This window comes from Leuciscus leuciscus (assembly GCF_965113295.1).
Source record: "Leuciscus leuciscus genome assembly, chromosome: 15".
NCBI lineage: Eukaryota > Metazoa > Chordata > Actinopteri > Cypriniformes > Leuciscidae > Leuciscus > Leuciscus leuciscus.
In genome coordinates this window covers 33,616,380-33,644,142 of record NC_138739.1, presented here as the reverse complement: position 1 = coordinate 33,644,142, position 27,763 = coordinate 33,616,380, and the positions used below count along the sequence as shown (strand labels likewise).

Here is a 27,763-nt window from a genome sequence, read left to right as displayed (position 1 = left end):
TGTGCAGGGGCAAGTGTGTTGAATGGGACTCGAGGAGTGTGAAAGAGTTGTGAAGATACACCGTTCGCCTGGAAGGGAGAGAGATAAGTAATCGACCATTGGATCTCTTACCTACATGTTTCAACACTGAATTTGAAGTGGATTGGAGTGTTTTGATTGTGCTATCTAACCGTCACTGAGTGAAATACACTGATTAATGTGCGATCTCCTATCCTCCTCCCCCGTGTTGGAACGGTGATGTGAATCCTGTCTATGTCTGTGGAGGGAAGCCCCGAGACACCCTTTTTCCAACATTGAAGCTCGTTGCTTGTGGCACGGAGGCCTCTGGGTGAGTCCTGGCCCTATTTGCACTTATTGAAGTGGATTGCAGTGCTTAAATTGACGGTTCTCCCCCTCACATTGCATGTTTGGAGTGAAAGTGCTGTGTGTGTGTGTGGAAGATTTATTCTCTTTGCCGTGCACTCTCCCCGTGCCATGTTGGTCTACTGTCAGTAACCGGAGCTTGATAATGTCGATCGGCCCCATCTGCTGAGGACTAGAAGGAACAGCATCCGTGAGTCAAACTAACTTGCTGTCGAAGTTGATTCTGTTTGTTCTAGAGAAACTCCGCCCAGCCTGCACTTCGAGTTCATTATAATCCCAAGTACATCTGCATGGTGTGAAGTTATCTGTACTCTGCAATACACGTGAGCACTGTATACTGCTGTTGAAGTTGATTCTGTTTGTCCCAGAGAAACTCCGCCCAGCCTGCACTTCGAGTCTGTTATAATCCCAAATCCATCTGCATGGTGTGAAGTTATCTGTCCCCTGCAACACACGTGAGAACTGTATACTGCTGTTGAAGTTGATTCTGTCTGTCCTAGAGAAGCTCCGCTCAGCCTGTGACTTTGAGTCTGCTATAGCCCCAAGTCCATCTGCATGGTGTGAAGTTATCTGTCCCCTGCAACACACGTGAGAACTGTATACTGCTGTTGAAGTTGATTCTGTCTGTCCTAGAGAAGTTCCGTTCAGCCTGTGACTTTGAGTCTGCTATAGCCCCAAGTCCATCTGCATGGTGTGAAGATATCTGTCCCCTGCAATACACGTGAGCACTGTACACTGCTGTTGAAGTTGATTCTGTTTGTTCTAGAGAAGCTCCGCCCCGCCTGCGACTTTGAGTCTGCTACAACCCCAAGTCCATCTGCATGGTGTGAAGCTATCTGTCCCCTGCAACACACGTGAGAATTGTATACTGCTGTTGAAGTTGATTCTGTCTGTCCTAGAGAAGCTCCGCTCAGCCTGTGACTCTGAGTCTGCTATAGCCCCAGGTCCATCTGCATGGTGTGAAGTTATCTGTTCCCGGCAACACACGTGAGAATTATATACTGCTGTTGAAGCTGATTCTGTCTGTCCTAAAGAAGCTCTGCTCCGCCAGTTGACTTCGAGTCTGCTGCAGCTCCAGAGCCCACCTGTCTGGTGTGAAGTGTCCATCTTCCTGCAACACACGTGAGAATTGCACACTCTACCTGCGGTGTTGACTCTGCTATCCGTCGCCAAAGCCCCGCCCACCGGTTTGACCCGAGTTCACTGTGCGCCTGTTAGTCTGCCCGCATAGTGAAAAGTGTACCTCTCAAGAGAGTGAAGGTGAGAACTGTGCACGCTGCTTGAAGTCGCCATTCTATTCGTCCCCGAGGAAGCTTGTCCAGGCTGTCGGGGTGAGACAACCGCGTCCCGTTTGACCACCGACCCACCTGTGAAGACTCACCTGTCCCTCACAGGCCACTGCGAACCTTGCACCGGTGTGAGAAGAGGTAGAGCCCTGACCATCTACTCACTCGTGGAAACTCACCTGTCCATCGTATACCCTTGTGAACCCTACATAGGCGTGAGAAGAGGAAGAGCTCTGACCATCTATTCACTCGTGGAAACTCACCTGTCCATCGCCTACCATTGTGAACCCTACATCGGCGCGGGAAGAGGAAAGGCCCCGACGTCTACTCACCTGTGGAAATTCACCTGTCCGTCGTAGGTCCCTGTGAACCCTGCATCAGTGCGGGAAGAGGAAAGGCCCCGACCGTCTACTCACCTGTGGAAATTCACCTGTCCGTCGTAGGTCCCTGTGAACCCTGCATCAGTGCGGGAAGAGGAAAGGCCCCGACCGTCTACTCACCTGTGGAAATTCACCTGTCCGTCGTAGGTCCCTGTGAACCCTGCATCAGTGTGGGAAGAGTAATAGCCCCGACCGCATACTCACCTGTGGAAACCCACCGGTCCATCACAGGTCACTGTGAATCTTGCACCGGCGTGGGAGTGGGCCCCCGGAGACTACTGCATTGCCTCGATTCCTGGGAAGAAGAAGAAGGGAAGATTTTAGTTTAGGTTATTCAAATTATTTTTAACTTTAATAAAAAAGAACTGTTATTCCTTTAAATTCTGTCTCCGTCTCGTCTCTGACACGCTCCTCAGGGTGGTCCTGGTTCAGGGGTGGGCGCAGTCCGGCTTGGCCCATCCCGACCTGTGAAACTTATTCAGTCCATTTTAAATTCTGATTTTGGCCGCCTCTCAAATGGGTTAAACCATAGATATTAACGTTACCTATGAAGTTCAAGTAAATGCGCTGGAAATCCGCGCTCATTCAAGGATGTGCATTTATTGCATGGACGGAGAAAGCGCCGACACCTGCAGGATTTCATCTGACGGTACATACGCATATTATAATCTGTTCCGTGAGAGCAGAACGAACAAGCCTTTATTGACGTTTTTAAATCTGAAAACTCCAAAAAGCAACGAAATTGTCAGACATCCATTAGTGCATGTTCACAGAGGAAAACAACTGAAATACAGCGCTGGTTGTTCTCTCGAACGATACTCGACGACAACGACAGAATCCAAAGCCATGGGCGAAGTAATGGGTGTATTAATTTGTATGAAATAATCCCGAAAAAAAGCACAAACACTGCAGATATGGCAAGTTCAGCAGCTACAATTTGCTGAGGTGAAGTGACGGCTAGTAACAGCACACAAACGGCTAGCATTGACATCAGCGGCAATCCACCTGTCACTCTAGTGGACACACCCCTAATTATGCAGAACTTTAAATATTAATCAACTAAACGGATGAGTTATAAAAAAAATCACCCCCCTCACAGTTGTCATGAAGGGCAAAATTAGCTGTATAGTCCAAAGCCACATACAGACACCAGGCTGTAAACACGTTTTTTTCTGCTGTAAAATTTGGCATTTTAACATGGGGGAGATACAGATTTGACTCACTTTTGACACCAGCCTCAAGCGGCCAGTCAACGAATTGCAGTTTAACTCACTTCCGTGTTGGTTTCAAGAGAGAGACGGGGAGGTTGCCGCTTGGGGAAAACATTGCCTTGGCGCTCATTGAAAGAGTTGAAGAGTTGCTGTGTCGTTTTCTGTACCGCCAATAAACAAACAAATTATGAATTGATGTTCTACATCCTTCCTAATAAACACACAGAACCGGAAATGAGGACAATTTTTAAATATTACTGTGTGAGTAGATCCCTGTGTGATATAGTAGTGGGTGTTAAACTCGTATTAGGCAGTGGTGGGCTAGTTTTGTCTACATCCCTTACGAAAAAGAACTATAATAATCCTATAAGATTTCTATAGTAGTGTATACTTATGTGATGTTCTGTAATACCTCTATAGTATGTCCCAAAATACTATAGTATTCCTATAGGATTACTATAATATTTTGTCCCAAAATACTACAAGATTCCTATAGTTGTTTTTCATAAGGGATGTCTCATTCACATTAGCGTTATCAGCTGAAGGCTCATGACGCGAGCCGTGAAACTATGGAGTAGCTGCAGTCTGTGAGTTACTAGAGGACTTTATAACTTCTCAAGTGATCACCGTTTTACAAAAGGATTAATAGTTTGGAGTGAAGCATACGTACAATTGGTAAGTGACAAGGTTTTATGTATTTGTAGTGTGCAACATAAGTTGATTGAGTTATAGGCTAATGTTACCGCTACAGCTGCCGCGATGTCTTGGAGATTCAACCAGATCACAAAATATGTCTGGAAACGACACCTCCGGCCATTTGGTTGGGTCATTGACCCAGTTTTTAATTAAATAAGTGCTATCATAACCTATTGCAGTTAATTTTACAATGCACCGTTGCCAGTCGGCAGGCGTCAATGACTCGCAATATCACATTTTTGTCATTCAAATACACACGATGTTCGCAGTGTTTTCCCCCACACCGACTCCACCCTCGCCACGCCCCCAACTATGACTAGATGCCGACTGTATATGTATGCTCGTTGTCAGCTGTCAATCGCGCCCTTATTTGTCATACATTTTATATTTAAATACGATCTAAACTAACGAGTTAGAAAAAAATTCACCCCCCTCACAGTTGTCAGGCACTCGGAACCTATCGAAAAATACAATAAAAGTCCATGGGACCAACCTGTAAAAACATGAATTTATGCTGTGAAAACGGACATTTTAACATGGGGGTGTATGGATATTTGCTCCCTTTTGGGACCTGCCCCTAGCGGATTTTTTATGTATTGCAGTTTTTCGCACTTCCGGGTACGTTTCATTTTTCAGATTAGAATGTTGCCGCTTGGTGTATCAGCGGTTGCTGTTTGGAGGAGCGAATCAACGAGTGCTGGTCGGAGACGAGTGAGACCGCAGTTGGTGAGACGGCGACGAAGGATTGCACAAAGCTGGAAATTAACTAGACTGGGTAGTGGGAATGGGAACAACCCCAGTTGAAGATCGTCTGATGAATATTGTGTTGATCATTTTGCATCTAATTCATAATAGAGACCATTCATAATAAGAGACTAAGAACTAATTTCCAGTATAACTTACTATCCATAGCTCTTGTTTTCCGTTTGCTGTGGTGTGATTTATTTGGGTTGCAGTGTGTATTACATGGTGTGGGTATTTGCGTGCACCAGTGAGAGTTGTAGTTAGCTTTTTTTCTTGCATTGGACTGGAGATACTGGTAGTAGTTTCTTTCTTTCTAGTACACTATAATCTCTGGATTTGTGGAGACCTACATACTGTGAGACCAACCCAGGACATTTGTTCATTCACCATAAGGACATCATACCAGACTGTGCTGAGGACTGCATTCCTTTAACTGCTTTTAATATTGAGATCATTTTATAGTCTAATAAAGTGTTTTTTGTAATTCAATCTATCTGTTGCGTGTCAATACTGTCCAGCCCTCAGTGAATGATTAACTTGGGTCCTGGGTTCCATTAAAACAACCTAGGTGGCGTAGTCGGCTACTTGTATTTAATCGGGGTTAATACAGTATTGCTGGTTTGTGCAGAAACTATTATAAAAAGCCCCTTTTAAATTATTCTCATTTTGCTGCGCTATAGGGTGCCACAAATACGATAACGCTGTGTATGGGGTACAATGAGTCGCTGACACAAGAGACTAGTTTAGGCAAGCCTTTAATGGCGATCGCATACAAAACAACAACAAATGGCCCACATGCATGCTTCACCCGGGTCTGCGAGTTCACACTCAACGTCAAGAACCACGTCACGATCCAGGTCACACTCCACATACAGGCGTGGCATATTACAGCCAGGTTACACCCCACACAGTGACTGTAATGGGTTATTAATACAACCCCAGAGGATGAATCAATGTCTTCTGGATCAATGTCTACCGCATTTTTCCATCTTAAAAATATATCTAAATTACGTCATATGCTCTCGTTGACAAATGCGGAACAGTTAGTTCATGCGTTCATGACCTCAAGGCTAGATTATTGTAATGCTCTACTGGGTGGTTGCCCTGCACACTTAATAAACTACAGCTGGTCCAAAATGCAGCAGCTCGAGTTCTTACCAGAACCAGGAAGTATGACCATATTAGCCCAGTTCTGTCAACACTGCACTGGCTCCCAAACATTGTATACATTTTAAAATATTGCTGATTACTTACAAAGCACTAAATGGTTTAGCTCCGCAGTACTTGAGCGAGCTCTTAACGCATTATAGTCCTTCACGTCTATTGCGATCTCAAAATTCCTGCCAGTTAATAATAATACCTAGAATATCAAAATCGACTGCTGGCGGTAGATCCTTTTCCTATTTGGCACCAAAACTTTGGAACAATCTTCCTAACATTGTCCGGGAAGCAGACACACTCTGTCAGTTCAAAGCTAGACTAAAAACACATCTTTTTGACCTAGCATACACAACACATTATAGACTTCTATAATTCCATATTAGGCTGCATAGATTAGGCCAGCCGGAACCGGGAAAACTTCCCATAAATCCTGATGTACTCGTTACATAAGAAGAATGGCGTCTACGCTAATATTAGTCTCTCTGTTTATACCGAGGTTTACCGCAGTCTGTCGGATCCAGACCGTATCCAGATCTGAAGAAGGACCAGCGCCTGGACGTGATGACAATGCAGTCCTGAAGTGTCAACAAGACTCTCCGTTTCCTGAAGTGAGGTGGACCTTGGCCGTATCCAGATCAGATGGTGGATCTGCACCTGGACCCATCCATGACGCATCCCTGAAGTGCCAGCCTCATCAGCCCTGTGAAGGCCTCATCGACACGACCAATCTGACTTCTGACCTGTAATGCTGCCTGGATCATAATCATACTGTTCGCTCATTGGCCAGAGGAGAACTGGCCCCCGACTGAGCCTGGGTTCTCCCAAGGTTTTTTTCTCCATTCTGTCACCTGATGGAGTTTTGGTTCCTTGCCACATTTGCCCTTAGCTTTTGGCTTGCTTAGTTGGGGACATTTAATATTCAACAATATTATTGATCTGCCTTATTATGGGTGGACGATGATGCAATTTTCTTCTAGAAACAAACTTTGTTGTATTATTTTCATGTTATCAATGTGAAGCTGCTTTGATACAATCTGTATTGTAAAAAGCGCTATATAAATAAAGGTGACTTGACTTGACGTAAAACGCCTCGGTTAGGACTGTAACCTCGGTTCCCTGAAGAGGGAACGAGCGTTGCGTCGAAATTGACGCTATGGGAACGCTTTGCGTGATGACGTCTTGAAGCACATGTAAAATCAGTCCAATGGTGTGGCGGAACGTCAGAGGCGGGTGACGTCACGTACCAGGAAGCTATAAAAGCTGGCCCGAAACAGAAAACGAAAGCTTCGTAAAGTCTGAAGTCGCGCTGACAGGCATGAAGGAGATATGGCAAGGCGACGCAACGCTCGTTCCCTCTTCAGGGAACCGAGGTTACAGTCGTAACCGAGGCGTTCCCTTTCAAGGGAACTCGCGTTGCGTCGAAATTGACGCTATGGGAACGTCTATACCAACGCCTCCATAGCTACAAATGTCTGTCCTGTGTGTAATCATGTGAGCAGCACTAAGAAGACAAAACATGAGACCCTGGAGCAGAGTCTAAATCCAGAGAGTAGAACCTGACGAAGGTGTGCGGTGAGGACCAGCCTGCCGCATCACAGACGTCCTGTAACGATACTCCTGATATAAGGGCCTTAGAGGCCGCCATACTCCTAGTAGAGTGCGACCGGACAGCCAAAGGAGAAGGCTGTCCAGCCGCCTCATAAGCAAGTGAGATAGTCTCAACCACCCACTTGCTCATCCTTTGCTTAGACACTGGACCTCCCTTGTCAGGGGAGCAATTGTCACTTTTACGCCACAGGGCAGCTCTGTGGACATATGCGTCTAACGCCCGAACAGGGCAAAGCAAATTATTCGCCTCCTGGTCCGATTTCGAAAGGGAGGAGGACCTCCAAGTGCCACGAGGGAAACGAGATACCAAAGGGGTCTTTCCCCACAGACATTCCACCCAAAGGACTGTGGTAAGCACCTACGGCCGCCACATAAACCTTTAAAGTGGACGGGGTCAGACCTGCAGTGAACCGGTCCCGCAGGAACTCCAGAACTTTACCAATTGGGCAGTTGACTGGATCCAACCGACGGTCACTACACAAAGAGGTGAATACTCTCCAGTTCAGGGCATAAAGTTTCCTCGTGGAGGGAGCTCTGGACTGTAGAATGGTCTCAACAACCTCAGTTGAGAGACCTGACTCTATGAGCTGGGCCCCCTCAGAGGCCAAGCCCACAGGTTCCACAGTTCTGGTCGGGGGTGGAAAATCGAGCCCCCTACTTGGGACAGAAGGTCCCTCCTGACGGGTAGCTCCAGAGGAGGCCCGTCGAGGAGGGACACAAGATCGGGAAACCATACTCTGCCCGGCCAGCGCGGGGCTATAAGAAGCAGGCAAACCCGGTCCCTGCGAACTCTTTCCAGAACTCCCGGGAGCAGAGCAACTGGGGGAAAGGCGTACAGACGTAGCCTCGGCCACGTCTGTACCATAGCATCCAGTCCCAGAGGAGCGGTTGATATAGGCGACTACCGACGTGTTGTCCGTATGCACTAACACATGGTGTCCCCTGAGATCTGTGATAAAGCTCCTCAGAGCCCGGAAAACAGCTAACATCTCTAAGCGATAGATATGCCAGGAACGATGATGGTCTTCCCACAGATCTTGAGATGAGCGACCCCTGGGATCGCTCCCCAACCCGTGAGGGAAGCATCCGTCGTTAGCAGTTTGCGACGACAAGGAGCTCCCAGCACTGGGCCCTGGGACAGGAACCAAAGGTTTCTTCCACATAACCAAGGCACGTAGGCATCGCCGTGTGACCTTGATTGTGCGAAATGGGTTGCCCCTCGGGGAAAACCCCTCTGGTCCTGAGCCACCACTGCAGGGGCCTCATGTGCAGCAGTCCAAAAGGTATCCCGTTGGAAGCTGCTGCCATGAGACCCAACAGTCTCTGGAACTGTTTGACAGTGAGTAGCTGGCCTAGCTTTACACTTCTCACAGCTGCCAGGAGGGAATCGAAGCGTGGCGATGACAGGCGCGCCTGCATCGACACTGAATCCCAAACCACGCCTAAAAAAGTGGTCCTCTAAAATGGAGAAAGCACACTCTTCTTGGCGTTCAGCCGTAACCCCAACTCTTTCATATGGGCGAGAACAACATCTCGATGTTGAACCGCCATCTAATGCGACTGAGCTAAAATCAACCAATCGTCGATGTAGTTCGTGATGCGAATACCCCGGAGGCGCAGAGGCGCCAGAGCTGCATCCACGCATTTGGTGAAAGTGCGGGGTGATAAAGCCAGGCCGAATGGAAAAACTCGATATTGGTATGCTTTGCCCCCGAAAGCAAACCTCAGGAACTTCCAATGACACGGACGGATGGAAATATGCGTCCTTGAGGTCTATCGTGACAAACCAGTCCTCGGACCTGATCTGTGGCACGATTTGTCTCAAGGTTAACATTTTGAACTTGAGCTGCATGGCTGACTCATACAGAACTCGAAGATCTAAAATGGGACGCAATCCCCCGTCCTTCTTTGGAACTATGAAGTACCGGCTGTAAAACCCGGTTTCCCTGTTGGAGGGGGGTACATATTCTATGGCCCCTTTCTCTAACAGAGTGTTTACTTCCTGTTCCATAACCAGAACCTGCTCGGGGCCCACCACTGTGGGCAGGACCCCCATAAACCACGGTGGGCGTTACTAGAATTGTATCTAATACCCTTTTTCCACGGTCTGCAGGACCCAACGAGAAACATTTGACAGTAGCTTCCACGCTGTCAAAGATTCTACTAGAGGTACCAGCCTCTCGAGACTGGTTTCTGGATTTTGTTGCTGTTGAGTAGTCGGTTCGTCGCCCTGTAACGGCGTACCGGCAGGGAACGACCGAACAGACTGCTCTAGCACCCTCCTCAGAGGGGGCGGGCATCCCGAGGCCACTACGTTTCCGGGTGGACCTTGAGATATGTGCTCGCCGGAGACCGCTGAGCCCTGTAACACCGGAGGCGGCAGGGTTGGCAGACCGGTCCCCTGAGGGCACCGCCGTATTTTTCTCCTGCTATTGAGTAGTCAGTTCGTCGCCCTGTAACGGCGCACCGGCAGGGAACGACCGAACAGACTGCTCTAGCACCCTCCTCAGAGGGGGCGGGCATCCCGAGGCCACTACGTTTCCGGGTGGACCTTGAGATATGTGCTCGCCGGAGACCGCTGCGCCCTGTAACACCAGAGGCGGCAGGGTTGGCAGAACGGTCCCCTGAGGGCACCGAAGAGAGACGGGCACCGTGAAAGAGGTGTTAACCGCTCTGCTTCGGGGGGGGGACTACCCTCATGTGTCCTGAGCCCTCAGACATCAGGACTTTTTCCCAGCAGCCTTCTTGGCGGTAATAACGGTCCGCAGATCCGTTTTACCCCTCGAAGACTGCTGGGTTTGAGAGCGCCCTCCGTGTCCCCGAGATTTTTGTGGGGGAGCACGGGAGGACACACTCTGTTTTTGAGTGGCACGATGTTCAGCGCTCTTTTTAGAGGAGTGAGGCTGCTCCCGCTCAGCAGCCTCAATGAAAGAATGGCGGGGAAGAAGTTTTTGCAATGCAGCTGCCTGTTTAGCAGCTTCCTGAGATTTAGCTACCGCACTGTTAACTGCATCACCAAATAATCCAACAGTGGAGACCGGAGCATCTAAGAGAACGTGTTTTTCTTTCTCTTTTATATCGCTCAGATTGAGCCACAGATGCCTCTCAGTGGCCACCAGGGCTGCCATAGACCGCCCGATTGATTTAGCGGTCTCCTTGGTGGCCCTGAGAGACAGATCTGTGGCTCTGCGTAGTTCGGCCACCGTGTCAGGACCAATTCCCCCGCCCTCCTCTAAATCCCCCAATAATTTTGCCTGATATGCTTGCATAATAGACATCGTATGCAGACACGCTGCAGCTTGACCAGCGGCTGCATACGACTTATGAACCAGTGCTGATGTGAATTTCACTGGCTTGGAGGGAAGTGAAGGAGCCTTCAAGGAAGATGCCGTTGTTGGAGAGAGATAGCTCGCAAGCGTCTCCTCCACCTGCGGCATCTCCTCATAACCATATTCTTTATATTTATGAATGGAAGAATAGTGCCACTCAAAAACAGAGTGTGTCCTCTCGTGCTCCCCCACAAAAATCTCGGGGACACGGAGGGCGCTCTCAAACACAGCAGTCTTCGAGGGGTAAAACGGATCTGCGGACCGTTATTACCGCCAAGAAGGCTGCTGGGAAAAAGTCCTGATGTCTGAGGGCTCAGGACAAATGAGGGTAGTCCCCCCGAAGCAGAGCGGTTAACACCTCTTTTTACGGTGCCCGTCTCTCTTCGGTGCCCTCAGGGGACCGTTCTGCCAACCCTGCCACCTCTGGTGTTACAGGGCGCAGCGGTCTCCGGCGAGCACATATCTCATGGTCCACCCGGAAACGTAGTGGCCTCGGGATGCCCGCCCCCTCTGAGGAGGGTGCTAGAGCAGTCTGTTTGGTCGTTCCCTGCCGGTGCGCCGTTACAGGGCGACGAACCGACTACTCAACAGCAGGAGAAAAATACGGTGCCGTCTCTCTTCGGTGCCCTCAGGGGACCGTTCTGCCAACCCTGCCGCCTCCGGTGTTACCGGGCGCAGCGGTCTCCGGCGAGCACATATCTCAAGGTCCACCCGGAAACGTAGTGGCCTCGGGATGCCCGCCCCCTCTGAGGAGGGTGCTGGAGCAGTCTGTTTGGTCGTTCCCTGCCGGTGCGCCGTTACAGGGCGACGAACCGACTACTCAACAGCAACAAAATCCAGAAACCAGTCTCGAGAGACTGGTACCTCTAGTAGAATCTTTGACAGCGTGGATGCTACTGTCAAATGTTTCTCGTTGGGTCCTGCAGACCGTGGAAAAAGGGTATTAGATACAATTCTATTAACGCCCACCGCGGTTTATGGGGGTCCTGCCCACAGTGGTGGGCCCCGAGCAGGTTCTGGTTATGGAACAGGAAGTAAACACTCTGTTAGAGAAAGGGGCCATAGAATATGTACCCCCCTCCAACAGGAAAACCGGGTTTTACAACCGGTACTTCATAGTTCCAAAAAAGGACGGGGGATTGCGTCCCATTTTAGATCTTCGAGTTCTGTACGAGTACATGCAGCTCAAGTTCAAAATGTTAACCTTGAGACAAATCGTGCCACAGATCAGGTCCGAGGACTGGTTTGTCACGATAGACCTCAAGGACGCATATTTCCATCCGTCCGTGTCATTGGAAGTTCCTGAGGTTTGCTTTCGGGGGCAAAGCATACCAATATCGAGTTCTTCCATTCGGCCTGGCTTTATCACCCCGCACTTTCACCAAATGCGTGGATGCAGCTCTGGCGCCTCTGCGCCTCCGGGGTATTCGCATCACGGACTACATCGACGATTGGTTGATTTTAGCTCAGTCGCATTAGATGGCGGTTCAACATCGAGATGTTGTTCTCGCCCATATGAAAGAGTTGGGGTTACGGCTGAACGCCAAGAAGAGTGTGCTTTCTCCATTTTAGAGGACCACTTTTTTAGGCGTGGTTTGGGATTCAGTGTCGATGCAGGCGCGCCTGTCATCGCCACGCTTCGATTCCATCCTGGCAGCTGTGAGAAGTGTAAAGCTAGGCCAGCTACTCACTGTCAAACAGTTCCAGAGACTGTTGGGTCTCATGGCAGCAGCTTCCAACGGGATACCTTTTGGACTGCTGCACATGAGGCCCCTGCAGTGGTGGCTCAGGACCAGAGGGTTTTTCCCCGAGGGGCAACCCATTTCGCACAATCAAGGTCACGCGGTGATGCCTACGTGCCTTGGTTATGTGGAAGAAACCTTGGTTCCTGTCCCAGGGCCCAGTGCTGGGAGCTCCTTGTCGTCGCAAACTGCTAACGACGGATGCTTCCCTCACGGGTTGGGGAGCGATCCTGAGGGTCGCTCATCTCAAGGTCTGTGGGAAGACCATCATCGTTCCTGGCATTCTATAGCCTAGAGATGTTAGCTGTCTTCCGGGCTCTGAGGAGCTTTATCACAGGTCTCAGGGGACACCATGTGTAGTACATACGGACAACACGTCGGTAGTCGCCTATATCAAGGGGGTTTGCGCTGGCATGCCATATCCTCTTGTGGTCCCAGGGGAAGTTGCTGTCACTCAAGGCAGCCTACATCCCCGGGGTCCAGAATATAGGAGCAGACACTCTGTCGAGACAGGGGCCGAGGCCCGGGGAATGGTGGCTCCACCCCCGAGGTGGTGGAGCTGATATGGAAATTATAAGTGGATCTGTTTGCGTCTCGAGAGACGTCTCACTGTCCACTTTGGTTCTCCTTCACGCATCCAGCTCCTCTGGGACTGGATGCTATGGTACAGACGTGGCCGAGGCTACGTCTGTACGCCTTTCCCCCAGTTGCTCTGCTCCCGGGAGTTCTGGAAAGAGTTCGCAGGGACCGGGTTTGCCTGCTTTTTATAGCCCCGCGCTGGCCGGGCAGAGTATGGTTTCCCGATCTTGTGTCCCTCCTCGACGGGCATCCTCTGGAGCTACCCGTCAGGAGGGACCTTCTGTCCCAGGCAGAGGGCTCGATATTTCACCCTCGGCCAGAACTGTGGAACCTGTGGGCTTGGCCTCTGAGGGGGCCCAGCTCATAGAGTCAGGTCTCCCAACCGAGGTTGTTGAGACCATTCTACAGTCCAGAGCTCCCTCCACGAGGAAACTTTATGCCCTGAAGTGGAGAGTATTCACTTCTTGGTGTAGTGACCGTCGGTTGGACCCAGTCCACTGCCCAATTGGTACAGTGCTGGAGTTCCTGCAGGAACGGTTCACTGCAGGTCTGACCCCGTCCACTTTAAAGGTCTATGTGGCGGCCATAGGTGCTTACCACAGTCCTTTGGTGGAATGTCTGTGGGGAAAGACCCCTTGGTATCTCGTTTCCTTTGTGGCACTTGGAGGTCCTCCTCCCTTTCGAAATCGGACCAGGAGGCAAATAATTTGCTTTGCCTGTTCGGGCGTTAGACGCGTATGTCCACAGAGCTGCCCTGTGGCGTAAAAGTGACTTTTGCTCCCTAACAAGGGAGGTCCAGTGTCTAAGCAAAGGATGAGCAAGTGGGTGGTTGAGACTATCTCACTGGCTTATGAGGCGGCTGGACAGCCTTCTCCTTTGGCTGTCCGGTCGCTCTCTACTAGGAGTATGGCGGCCTCTAAGGCCCTTATATCAGGAGTATCGTTACAGGACGTCTGTGATGCGGCAGGCTGGTCTCACCGCACACCTTCGTCAGGTTCTACTCTCTGGATTTAGACTCTACTCCAGGGTCTCATGTTTTGTCTTCTTAGTGCTGCTCACATGATTACACACAGGACAGACATTTGTAGCTATGGAGGCGTTGGTATAGATAGACGTTCCCATAGCGGCAGTTTTCGACGCAACGGGAGTTCCCTTGAAAGGGAACGCCTCGGTTACGACTGTAACCTCGGTTCCCTGAAGAGGGAACGAGCGTTGCGTCGCCTTGCCATATCTCCTTCATGCCTGTCAGCGCGACTTCAGACTTTACGAAGCTTTCGTTTTCTGTTTCGGGCCGGGGTTTTATAGCTTCCTGGTACGTGACGTCACCCGCCTCTGACGTTCCGCCACACCATTGGACTGATTTTACATGTGCTTCAAGACGTCATCACGCAAAGCGTTCCCATAGCGTCAGTTTTCGACGCAACGCTCGTTCCCTCTTCAGGGAACCGAGGTTACAGTCGTAACCGAGGCGTTTTTCCCACGATCTCGACACCTCGGTGTGGAGATCGGGGAAAAACGGAAGGCTTCTTCGCTGAGGCTGTGCACGAGATGGCAGGAAGCGTTCGTCGAGCTTACTTTTCGAACGAACGTCCTGCCTATCCTCTGGCCACTCAATTGATAATTTTTGAACTGCTCTCGTGACAACATCGAGCAATTCCTCAAAAGCATGAGACTGAGGTGGCGAATCCTCAGACTCAGCTTCAATACTAACAATGTCCAACTGCTCAGAGCTGGACAATTGCAGTATTGGTGCCTCCATCGGGGGGGAAGAAACCGCAGCGCGTGCTTCCACACCCTGATGAGAGGCACTGGATCTATCAGAAGGATGTTGAGATAAGGCAGAGCCCGTCTCAACATCCACTGATAAATCCATTTGTGAACCCCAGGTCTGAGATCGACGCCGTGCCTCGGCAGCGGCGGGACCCAAGCCCTGGGGAACGTGGTCGGGATTGAACCGAGCCAAGCGGGATCGGAGCGTACGCAATGGAAGCGCCTCGCAATGCACACAGTCACCACCCTCGAGTGCTGACTGGGCATGCTCCTCACCCAAACAAACAACACAAAGAGTGTGAGTATCACCTCCCGTTAAATAACGCGGGCAGGGATGGACACACACTCTAAACTGCTGCTTGCTCGCCATACTGAATATATATATATAATATAGACAGACAACACCAAATAACAAGGACAGATTCAACACAGAGCGCAACTGAAGACTCAGAAAGCTTTCGTTTTCTGTTTCGGGCCGGCTTTTATAGCTTCCTGGTACGTGACGTCACCCGCCTCTGACGTTCCGCCACACCATTGGACTGATTTTACATGTGCTTCAAGACGTCATCACGCAAAGCGTTCCCATAGCGTCAATTTCGACGCAACGCGAGTTCCCTTGAAAGGGAACAATAGACAATAAAATACTATTAATTTAAACTGTTTTAACCATTGCTTCTGAGCAACTGTCATACACACATGGGCTACAATCTAACTGTATATGGATTCACGGAGATGGAATATTTTCGGAAAAATCTTTGTGTTAATGTGAAGAAAGAAAGTCATATAGTACATCTGGGATGGCATGAAGGTGAGTAAAGGATGAGAGAATTTTATTGGTTGGAGTATCTGTCTAGACTTGTGTATACTTCATTAAAATGTACCCAGTCACTGCTTTTTTTTACATTTACTGTAACAAGAACTGTTCAAATGATCATTGCATAATTTAAAATATATATGAATTTTACAGGAATTTTTTATATTATGTACATTTTTAGTACTATATGTGTATTATAAGAATACTGAGGTCGGACTGTCACAACATCCAAGGCTTTCACTTTCATACTTATGTATAGTGACAAAGAATATAATGAAATATCCTTTAAGGTCTGTACCATCTGACAGCAAGCCACCACCTGGTTGCAATTTTCATACTGTTTGAATTCTTCAGAATTAAGTGATCATTAATTGTGATGGTGTAAGTGCATGTGCTAACAATGGGTAGCGCGATGGCCAGGGTTGCTAATTTTGATTATCAGGATAGAGTGAGACTTTCTTGATGGCTGAAAATATCCCATGTATATGACACTAGTGTTCTCTTTAAAATGTTACATCACAATCTAATCAAAGCCACAATGCATAAAAAAATAACATTTAACATTATTAGGAACAAACAAATATTCTCCGAAAGAATTGGACATTATCCATTATTATACAGTATTTTAATGAAGCCTACTACAATTATACAAAGACATTCATTCTCTCGCGCGCAGACAAATACTTCTCCTGAAAGCTTATGCTGACATAGTAGCAGTAGAAGATAAATACAGATACAATTAAAAAACAAAACTCCTAACTTTATATCACTAAAATTAAATGGGAAGCAGCTCACATGGAAACACAAAACTGACATCTTCACTTCCAGGTCAAGCATCTATCAATCAAAAACTCAGCAGCCAATGAGAACACACCACTGTTAGCCCTGCCCCCACAAGAGTTATGTGCCTGAATGGCGAACGAAAACTCAGGGAGTGTAAACGAAAACTTCAGATGAGTAAATGAAAACTCTGGAAGTGCATTTGTAAGTACAGATCAGCGAAAGAAAAAAGAGAAAACAATTAATAAAACATGCAGTGTATTAAAAACAAGGTCAAACTTTTTGCCTGCGATTTATAAGTTTCAATTTATATTTTCAATAATTTTTCAGAAATTTCGTTAAATTTTAAAGGCACAAAAATAATCCCATACACAGCCAGGCCAACCACAAGTGACTAGGGTCATGTATGCTGTAGCCTGCTGTGGCTTGGTGATGCTCACAAGTAAGGTAAATAAAACACATGGAATGATGGTGATAAATTATTTGTTATTAAAGCATAAACATTCAAGCCATTGCCATTGCGTTCAAGAAATCAACACACATGTCTATGATTGGCTACATTGCTCAATGCTGCAAAATGTATAAATATAAACTCGTTCTGGCCTGTACATCGTTTTTATTTAGTTTTAGTTATTCTTGTTGGTTTTGTGCAACAGATGAATAACAATTAATTTGTTTTTAGATGTTTTATTTTTAGATATTTCTATTTTGTGGGAGTCCCGCAAATCGTTTTATTCTCCCGCAACCCGCACACACACACAAGTACCCCTTACGCCCGCACTCGGCCATCAAATCTAGTCCCGCGCCGCACTGTCGCGTTGAGTCCCACGGGAGTGCAGGTCTCCACATCCATTGACTGAACAGCATTTTCTCTACATGTTTCCGTGTTGTTGTTGCTCGATCAGCAACGATGTTGTCTGGGGGTTGGGCAAAAGGAGGGACGGTAGTGCTCAGGGTGGGACTGAAGGCGGTGACTGAGTAGTTCTGACATCACATTTTTACGGAAGTCACAAAGGCTTGTGAAAAGGCTCAGCTACTTTATGTCTGTGGATTGACTGTTTTGAAACTTATATGGTAGTTGCATAGCCCCTAGACCTCTGCTATCATGAAAAAAGCCAGGAAATGTCATTTTTGACAATATGGGACCTTTAATTATTCAGTTGTTATTTTTTCAGATAATGATAATCACATATTATCAAAACTCATCTCATATTAAACTGCTTTAATTTTTTTAGCCATTATGTTTTCTTTATTTATTAGGTTATGTTCGTGAGATTCACCTTGCCTCTTTCAGTTGCAAAAGGGTGGTACTTAACCACCAAACCTTTGTCACTTCGCAGAAACTTTTCTGTTTCACAGTGTTACTATATACGGCAACCCAGTCTCGTGAGAATTCATAACAATTTGTATGAGATCATCAAAACTATAAAAGTTTTAATACAATCTTAGTCATACTTTATAATATAATACAGTTTTAGCATCGTGTACAAATTATTATGAGTTGTCATGAGAGTGTGTTGGGTTTATGTGACAAATAGGTTTGCTGATGTTACTGCAATTATCTGGCAATTTACTGTCATGTTTAACTTGATAAAGTAATGATAATGGGGAGACGGCAGGTGTTGAAAAAAAAGTGTGTACAATGTGGTCAGAGCAAACTTGACTTCCTCTGCTGTCTGGTTCAGAGCTGCAGACTTCATCATACACGTGTGGAGGGAACCAGGTTTCATTAGATTCAATGGTTTTATTCAACCAGTAACATGAGGATCATTCAGCTTCAGCTCTGTAAGTTTATAACATATGAAAATATTTACATGATCTTAACCATGAATTGTTTCATGTTAAAGGTTCACTGTGGTTTTATGTGGCTAATTAAAAATTAATAAATGTATGTTTATTTATTTATATCTTATAGATATATTAATCTGTTGTCGAGCTGCAGTCTCAGATCAACTCACTGATTCGGGATCAAATGTGACCATAAACTGTGATCTTGATGAAAATGAGGTTTATTGGATTTTACTGAAAACACCAGATCCTCCAACAGTGATTCTACGATCAACCTCAACTCCAAAAGCGCCTTTTTACTCAAATAAAACATTCAGAAAGAAATATTCACTGCAATTTAAACATCGTCTGGTTATTAATAATGTGACCGCTGATGAATTAGGAGTTTATTACTGTATGAACACAGTTGAACCTCCAAAACTCAGCAACAGCACCAGACTGCACTTCACCGGTGAGTTCATTTGCTAATCCATATATATTGATAATCACTATGTATATTTTCTCTTACTTATTTATACATTTTTAATTCACTACTTCAGTTTTTGGAGCACCTATAAAAACATAAGCACTTAATGGTAGCGCCACAAATAGTTTAATATGTTAGATATTTACCGACAAAATTGCAGTCATTGTGCTCCAAACTATCAGCAGATTATGAACACTTTCTTTGCAGAACCAATTCAACTAACTGAGTGTCACAATCAGACAGCGATGAAGTGTACTGATCAGAATCAGAAACAATGTCAAATTATTATCATCATATCTGCTCTGATGATCGGGCTTCTGGTCATTGTGCTGATCGGTGAGATATTAATGCTCTTCTCCATAAACAGCTAAAGTTAATAGTGTAAATTAGGCTTTTGACATATTTTGTCATTTTAGTTTACTTTATATATATATATATATATATATATATATATATATATATATATATATATATATATATATATATATATATATATATATATATATATGAAGAGTTCAGAAAGCCTCTAAGTGCAAAAGCCTCTAAGTGCCATCTTAAATTTTCTTCTAGAATGATAATGTTTATCAAGCTTGTATATTTAAGTTCAGTAATTTCACTTAAATGGCAATGCAAATTAGCTATTAATTGTCATTTAAGTGAAATTACTGATCTTAAATATACAAGCTTGATAAAAATGATCATTCTAGAAGAAAATTTCATATAAATATATATATAATTTAAGAAAAAGAATACAACCTTTAGTTAATGTTGAATCTGAATTCATTGTTCCATTTTTAGGAATGGTAAAGGTTTTTATTGTAGGAAACAGAAGGCCAGCAGAACAATCACAACTCAACACTGATTTACAGCAGACGCGAGTTATAGAGGAGCATCAGGACCAGTTACAGGTAAGAATTCATTAATGAAGCTCTTGATAATAATGTAGGATTCATGCTGACCTTTTACTCCAACAGCATGCTATCATTTGTTTGATGAAACGATAACTTTGATCCATGGACAGCTACAGTTTATATTGTTTTCTTCATTGCTGTTTCAGTATGCTGAGGTGGATTTTTCCAAGCAGCGTAGAAACTTTCGGTCCAGTCAAGTCAACAGCACCTATGCTGCACTAAAGCCGGCGAAATCATGAACGTATGAGTATGATGGACTGCTTATTTTGTTCACTGTTTCTTGAACCTCTAACCACAAACTGTTTGGCAGATCTCATTATAGATATTATCCACATTTACCACCATAACATTCTTCAGATCAGGGGTTTTGAAATGCAAAGCCTGCCGAAGATCTACTGGAAAGTTTAGAGAGAGAAAAAAGTCAAAAGAAAATATGTTAAAATTTACTAAATTTGATGTGCTATGATTTATCACTGCATCATTTATTTTGTATAAAAAAGCGAACAGTATCAGTTAAATGACCAAAGGTTTAACTGCTGGGGTTTATATACATAAAAAAAAAAAAAAAAAATGTGATAGCAAATAAATAGTATAAAAATGTTCTGTATGGAAAAGCAATGTCCTTGTATTTTAAATTTACTTATTATTATTATTATTATTATTATTATTTTAAACTGACACTCAAAAAAAAAAAAAAAAAGATATATATGAATGTCTTTAATACATTCCATTTTTAGATATCATTAAATTCACCGTTAGGTTTACATTTGTTTTGAATATATAAATAGTATATTAATAGTATAAAATGACTATCTAAAATGTGACAATTTTCCCAGACGTTTATGAAAACATCCTTATGCTGACAACACAAAACGGTCTTCTTATAAAGTTGTTGCTTTATGTTAAATAAATAAAAATATATTTTTTATGTATAAGCTTTTGTGCATTTTTTTTACATGTCAGAAAATAATGAATAACCCGAAAAATCTGCAATACTTAAAGTTGTTTCTCTGGTAATGATATTATAATTCCTCATGGAAACAGCATTTTATTCAATAATAAATCAAATTTCAACATGACATTAAATAATGTCACTATTGATAAATTACGATGTTATGATCGTATGAACACAGACACACTTAAAACATCATTGCCTGATTCATTAGTAAATTGTATCAAAATTGTGCTCAAAATTCACTGTATTTTGAGCACTTCTTGCGTTGTTTTTGCCTCTTCATGATGACTCGCTTAATTTAGTCCTAATTTGTAAGTCGCTTTGGATAAAAGCGTCTGCTAAATGACTAAATGTAAAATGAATAATACATAAAGAAAAAAAAAAAAACAAGAAAAGAAAAGTCTAAAGTTCTTTGGAAATGTCACACCTCAAATTTGGATCACTTCTGTTGTAATGTTATTGATGTCATATTTGTTTATTGGATATATTTATTCTATCTATATACGCACTCACAATGCGATTTGTCAATTTGCTAAACAACTGACTTCATTTTCAACTGAACTCAACAGAAGTGCTAAACCAAAACCAGAAGTTTGTTCCACTGGTTTGGTCGCCAGACAACCAATGACAAACAGGGCCTCTTACCTTTGTCTAGAGTGGAGGTTTAACCTTAAACCCAGTGCAGTGTTTTTTTGTGTTTTTTGTTTTTTCTTCAGTACTATTAATGTATCTCAGTTCTCACAGTTGTCTAAACCTCAAATGGAAAAAAACACCATTTTGTGAGATATATTTGTTTACTAGGTCTACACAGTGAACATTTCGTGCTTGTCAAGTGTGTTATGAAGTTTATATTGCTATGTACATCCAAAATGAATAATGCATCTGTGAAAGCAGCTTCTACGGTCATTCTACGGGTTTCAACTAATGAAAAAAAAAAGTTGTACTGGGAGTGTTGAAACTAGGCCCTTGTCATAAAACACAAGCAGCTACTGCCACATCAAAAGCATGTCGTCAGATATAACAGACATGGCACTCTACACGCACTCCATGAATTAGCTTGCCAGTGTGGAGTTGTTTAATGACTCGTTAATCACCCCAGTCTGCAGGACTTTCCAATCAACAGTGAGCGCAAAAGGGGGCAATAACAGCAACCTCTTCATCCACCTCCGATTCAGTTATCTTGTATAAAGAACTATAGTCCTGAAATGGGAAATATTACATTAACCTGTCTTAATGTTTACTTAAAATATCTTTAGAGAGCAGTATTTTTTTTCCCTATTTTTACCCAAAATAGGTAAATGTTAGCATTATGGAACGGTAAACTCTCTCAACGAAATTTTTTTCATTCATTCTCTATGCTGGAGAAAATTTCATGCAGAAAGTTTACAATGAGACTCGTAGGAGTAATAAAACTCATGACATATGGCATCCAGCTACCACTGTAGCGGAATACAGTGCAGTGCAGATGGAGACATTTTGACTGATTAAACCTGAAGAAAATGAACACACTATTGCAACAGTATATGGTTTATCTGGGATCTTCAAGCCATCTTGGGTATTTTCATAAGGATAAATTATGTTGTATTAACAAAGTTCGGGAAGAGAAGGTTTAAATGATCTACCCAATAAGCATGAGAGAAGGCCTGTAAATACGTATTGGACTCACCTTTACTCATGGATAGTTTGCCACGTACCTAGCTCAGAGCCCTCCCCCAGACAGCGAGCCAAATACGCATACGCTTTTACACTATCTAATCAGCATTTGTGTGAACTTGTGACCGTATTGTTATAATGCAGTTATAAAATAATATAATTTTTGCCTCATTCTGTGATAAGAAGCTACATCAGTTCACAGAAGGATGTTATTTCAAACTGGTTGCAATTAAGTATAATTTAGTCTTTTGTATGAAATGGTGTGATTCTTCTAAATAAATAAATCAAGTTAAGATGAATGGGGGATCTCATGCATTTCAAAGCTAGCTCGCTATTGCTTGCCGCTCTGAAATGGCCTAGCATACCTTTAACACCTCATGTTCATGTTGAGTGGGAAAAAACCCCAGCCCCAAGTGTCTTCCACCAGAAGTCCTGGTTCACTTAACAATGTCAGTTTATTAACTGTATCAAGTACAAATCAAATCAAATGACATTTAGTAACATATATACATAATGTCATATCTATTCTGAAGTGTTTCTCTGAAGATAATCTTACTGTTCTGTGACCTCATCATGTTATTGGCTGTAGAACAGCCTGAAGACCTGCTTCCATTAAGGCCATGAACAAAACAAAAGAGCATTGATGAGACAGACATTAGACAAATTACATTATAGGATTCAAATTCCAGTGATTATTGTTTGAAGTTGCTGTTTTCATATTAAGCTCCTTTGTGTGCTGCTGTAAAAGCATATGGATCTGTGATTTTAGTTTGTATAGGCCTACCAGTCAATCTTCTTCTTCTTCTTCTAGCTTTAGCTTCATCTTCTTCTTCTAGCTTCTAGCTATAACTTAGTTAAGAGTATGTTTGTTAGACTCTCAGTGGCTTAATATCACATGAGAAGTTAAATAAAAAATATATTTAAGACATAGCCTATAATCAAAGAAAACCCAACTGATCACTGAACCAATCAAATCTTCTCAAATATGCTGTGAGAGACTCACAGATCTGAGGCTTTAAGATCGTTCTGTAACCCAGATTTATTTCCTCTATGCAGTTGCTCAGCAAACATCTCTTTCTGACTGGAAACACCACAGAGCTGTAAACGACACCTTAACCACACAGAGAACAAGCTCAACTCACACTCACAGCAGTTTGATTCATTCATTCTTTTATTGGATTAGATGAACATTGTAGATGTTGATATAAAAGTAGAAGTAGAAGTAGAACAACTTCTAGAAGTAGAAGAATAACTAAGCTGCTCCTTTTCATTACACAGATTGTATGGCTTCTGTTATGACCGTTAACGTTATATTTTTGGACATTGGCCGGTAGTCTTGTCTATGTGTTTCAGAGCTCCTCTGCTGCCCTCTGCAGGTCATTCATAATAGCTCCAAGTATGTCTTACAGGTGAGGATTGAAGTGAAGGTTTGTGGATGTTTTTTATTTTAATTTTAATTTTAATGTATGGTTGGTGGTCAACGTTTTCTCAAAAGGCATAAAAGAGAGACCAAGAAAAGATAAACTCAAGGTAAAGCAAATGAAACATGTTCTTTTTTTATTTTGTACAGGTATGGTTTATCATATAGATACTAATATGTAGTGTCTATGGTTTCTAACAGTTATTAAAAGTGATTAACAAATAAATTATGGAGGATAGGGGGTCCAGTGGACTACCCCGTTCCCTCTATCTTATTCCCTGTAACCAGTCCGTGTAGGAAAAAACTCAATAGTGTAAGTGTTAGTTGGTGTAAATTGGAGTTATATTAAAAAATGTCCTGGCTCTTCCAAGCTTTATAATGGCAGTGAATGGCTGGTTCTGTTTTGAAGTCCATAAAAGTGCATCCATCATAAAGGAACTCCACACGACTCCGGGGGGTTAATAAAGGCCTTCTGAAGCGAAGCGATGAGTTTGTGTTAGAAAAATATTCATATTTAAAACTTTATAAAGTAAAATAACTAGCTTCCGTCCAAACAAACATACGGAAGTCTAAAGTGCAACTTATGCAAGTAATGCGACGTACTGCTGATATTTACGCCACTACGCTACTTCTGACGTCACAAGTTTCGTAAGTTGCGCTTTAGGCGTAAGTAGACTGAGTATAACCGTTTGGCCGGAAGCTAGAATGTTACTTTGTAACGTGTTAAATATTAATATTTTTCTTACAAAAATGTGTCGCTTCGCTTCAGAAGGCCTTTATTAACCCCCCGGAGCAGTGTGGAGCACTTTTATGATGGATGGACGGGTGCGCTTTTATGGACTTATCGCATCAAATCATCATATTAGAATGATTTGTGAAGGATCATGTGACACTGAAGACTGGAGTAATGATGCTGAAAATTCAGCTTTGATCATGGAGAAACAACCATTCACTGCCATTATAAAGCTTAGAAGAGCCAGACATTTTTTTAATATAATTCTGTTTGTATTCGTCTGAAAGAAGAAAGTCATATACACCTAAGATGACTTGATGGTGAGTAAATCATAATCAACTAAGTTGAGTAAATCAACTATCCTTTTAACATCCTTCATTTAATAATATAAAAAAATTACAATAAATCATCCTTATGTGGCAATAAAACATGTCTTCTCATGCACTCATATAAATGGATGCAAAATCAGAACATTTGTGTTGTCTATTACAGCATTGTTGTATTGTTTATTATATAATGGACACGCTACTGAAGCCTGTTCTCATTGTGGTCAGTCCGGTTCTTAAATACATATATCTTTAGTTTGTGTTTTGTCTCATTTAGTTTGCTGAGACTTGTCACATGATGCCATTGTTCAGTGGGCTATTTTATATTTACTTCTCACATCCTCCACCAGTTCTGGCACCAGCACTCCTCTCTCACAAGGTCTTCCTCCTTCAATGATTGACTCAACCTGGACTACAATGCCCAGAATCCTTTGCTTCCCACCATCTTCTTCCACACGTTCCCATTTCACCTCATTATTATCACCTTATTAGTGTACTTATACTATATTCAGGCCTCATCTACATTAATTTGGAAACATTTAAAATGGTGTTTTCATTTCAAAATGTTCTCCATCCACACTAGCGTTTTCAAGGGTTTTCAAGTTATTCGTCCATACTAAAATATTGGAAAATGCTAAAATCATTTTACTGTGCAAGCATAAAACACAATAAAAGCTCACTGAGATCGTGATGAGATAAGACCAGAAATACTCAGTTTCTCACTGTATTTTTCTGGCACGATCTTTTTATCAGCAAAATATTTCACCAATTCAGGCCCAACTTCATTCTGACGTAGGACGGAAAGAGCTCCCTCCTTCATGGAACGGAGGTTACAATAGTAACATATATCTATCAGAACAATATGCATCACATGACTAAACATACGTCATTGTTTTCAAATAGGCCTGTTTTCACAGTCCACAAAGATTCATTTTTTCAAATTATTCCACAAGTCAAAAACACCATCTCAATGTGGACGAAAGTCCAAAACATAGAGAAATTAAAGATGCATTTTCAAATGTATATGGATTCGTGTTGGCATATTCTCAGTCTCAATTTTCTTTCCAATTCACCTTGCACCTTGTTGTTTTTCTATTCTGGCCCTGTCCCAAATGGCACACTTCATATGCACTTTCATGCATGAGACCGTAGGGTGTCCCATTTAACATTTTGGGCCCTATCATACAGTTGGCGCAATGCAGCAACAGGCGCGACACAAGGTTTTTTTGCTAGTTTCAGCCTGACGCAGTTATCATTTTCACATCCTGCACCACATTGTTTAAATAGAAAATGCATTTGCGCCCATGGGCGTGCTGGTCTGAAAACGAGGTGTGTTCAGACGCATTGTTGTCTCGTTGCTAGAGACGTTCAGTCTTTCCGTTTCCATGTAAATAGCGAATCCGCCATGGTGCGAGTGCAACTGGCTTTTAAAGGGAATGGGAGATGAGACTCTGATTGGTTTATTGCACCTTACGCCCAAAACACACCCATTACTCATTACTCAGAATAGGGACAACCCTTTTAGATCATGCGATGGGCGCGCCGACCATTTTTCCCGTCGTTGAACTAGCAAAAGTAGATTCAGACTCTGGAAGTAAACTCTGATAAACGCCATAAGTGCACTTGCGCTGTGCGCTTTAGACCATGCGCTTAGATTGTTAAAATAGGGCCCTTTAGGTTTCAGAAGGGTGCTCACGAGCGCCCCCCTTTGCGGTCGATATGTGCCCTCAATGCGCACAACTTTGCTGTTTGTTTGTTTTTTTTCTGTGAAAAAAAAATCTTCACGTCTCAAAATAGCCTGAATGTAACTCCCTTGCCTCATTTAGTATACACAAATCCATGAATATGCTGATTAGCCCCACCTACACTCACACCAGCTCACAGATTCACTCGACCAACTTACTGAGGTATCGCTCTTTACAACGTTGGACACATAACGGTAATTGATTAGCCTTTTGCTTGACTATGTTACCAAACAGCTAATAATGTGTTGCTAATGTTACAGAAATTATGTTCCTGTTCACCATCTCAGTCTGCCTTCTAACAATCATCAGAAATGCTTTAAACAACTCAGAATGTCAGTGGAGAAAGGCATATAGTTCATCATAACATTGTAATATACATCATACACCCGCTATATTGCTAAATCTACCCGATTTTTCATATCAACAAAAAATGATAGCAGGATAACATGGCTTCTCTCGCAACTCTCCTGATTCACAGCAGTTAATGATGTGATAAAGCCCACCGGTACATTGACATGATTGGTCGTTTGTGACGTCAGAAACACCAGCGATTTTGGTAACGCTTTACAATACGGGTGCACTAATATGCATTAATTCATGCTTAACTAATGCACAGATAATCATGTGTTAATGACTCATGAAGAACTAAACCATTAATTAATGATTACTGCATCAGCAACTAATAAAGATTCTATATGGTTAATATATTAAGTAATTTATGAATTGTTATTAATTGAATGTGTCATAATGTATTAATTTCTTAATAACATATTTTATTAACTAAAAGTGTCAATTAATGCGTTAATTACCATAATTGGTCAAAGCAATGTACTTCAACTTCCAGTTGTCTGCTTTAATTAATCATTAACTAATGATTTGCAAATGTATCATTATGTTATTACTTTACTTGTTGAGGCACATGACTATTAACTAATTGTAAAGTAATATGCCATTTATGGGTTTTGACAGTTTGCACATGCAGTAAATGTAATGCCAAAGAATGTGTTTGAAGGATGGAGTGAGTTGGGCTGCACACAAATATCAGCACACCAGAATCTGAACTCCTGACCGCTGTTACACTGTGTTTAAACTGGACGAGACTAGCTGTCTACACTGGACATGACAGACCATCGTAAGTGTAGTATGTCGTGGAAATACTACATCTGACTTCTTTACCACGGACAATTTAAACAACTTGCAGTTGATAAAAATAATAACTACAGTATATCGAGGTAATTCCCTGAATTACCTGAATACTTACAATACAATACAATACTTCCCTGAAGTAAGGTGACGGCGTCCC

General features: G+C 43.4%; 2 protein-coding genes across 6 annotated transcripts in view; one reads left to right on the top strand and one right to left on the bottom strand.

The window, feature by feature from the left end:
- Window positions 1–27,763, bottom strand: part of LOC309475524 (T-lymphocyte activation antigen CD86-like) — a 226,337-nt gene that overhangs the window by 193,766 nt on the left and 4,808 nt on the right. The window lies entirely within an intron of this gene.
- LOC309475518 (uncharacterized protein) lies at window positions 18,206–20,496 on the top strand. The gene is made up of 5 exons (XM_082138345.1): window positions 18,206–18,248; window positions 18,379–18,702; window positions 18,925–19,053; window positions 19,516–19,625; window positions 19,775–20,496. The coding sequence occupies exons 1-5, from the start codon at window positions 18,224–18,226 to the stop codon at window positions 19,865–19,867; spliced, it is 681 nt and encodes a 226-aa protein (XP_081994471.1). The 5' UTR covers window positions 18,206–18,223; the 3' UTR covers window positions 19,868–20,496.

Excerpts from the sequence above, each read along its gene's own strand:
- LOC309475518 (XM_082138345.1), top strand. The coding sequence starts at position 18,224 with ATGAGGATCATTCAGCTTCAGCTCT. Across the intron at positions 18,249-18,378 it reads GATCATTCAGCTTCAGCTCT|ATATATTAATCTGTTGTCGA; the intron begins GTAAGTTTATAA and ends TATATCTTATAG. Across the intron at positions 18,703-18,924 it reads CACCAGACTGCACTTCACCG|AACCAATTCAACTAACTGAG; the intron begins GTGAGTTCATTT and ends CTTTCTTTGCAG.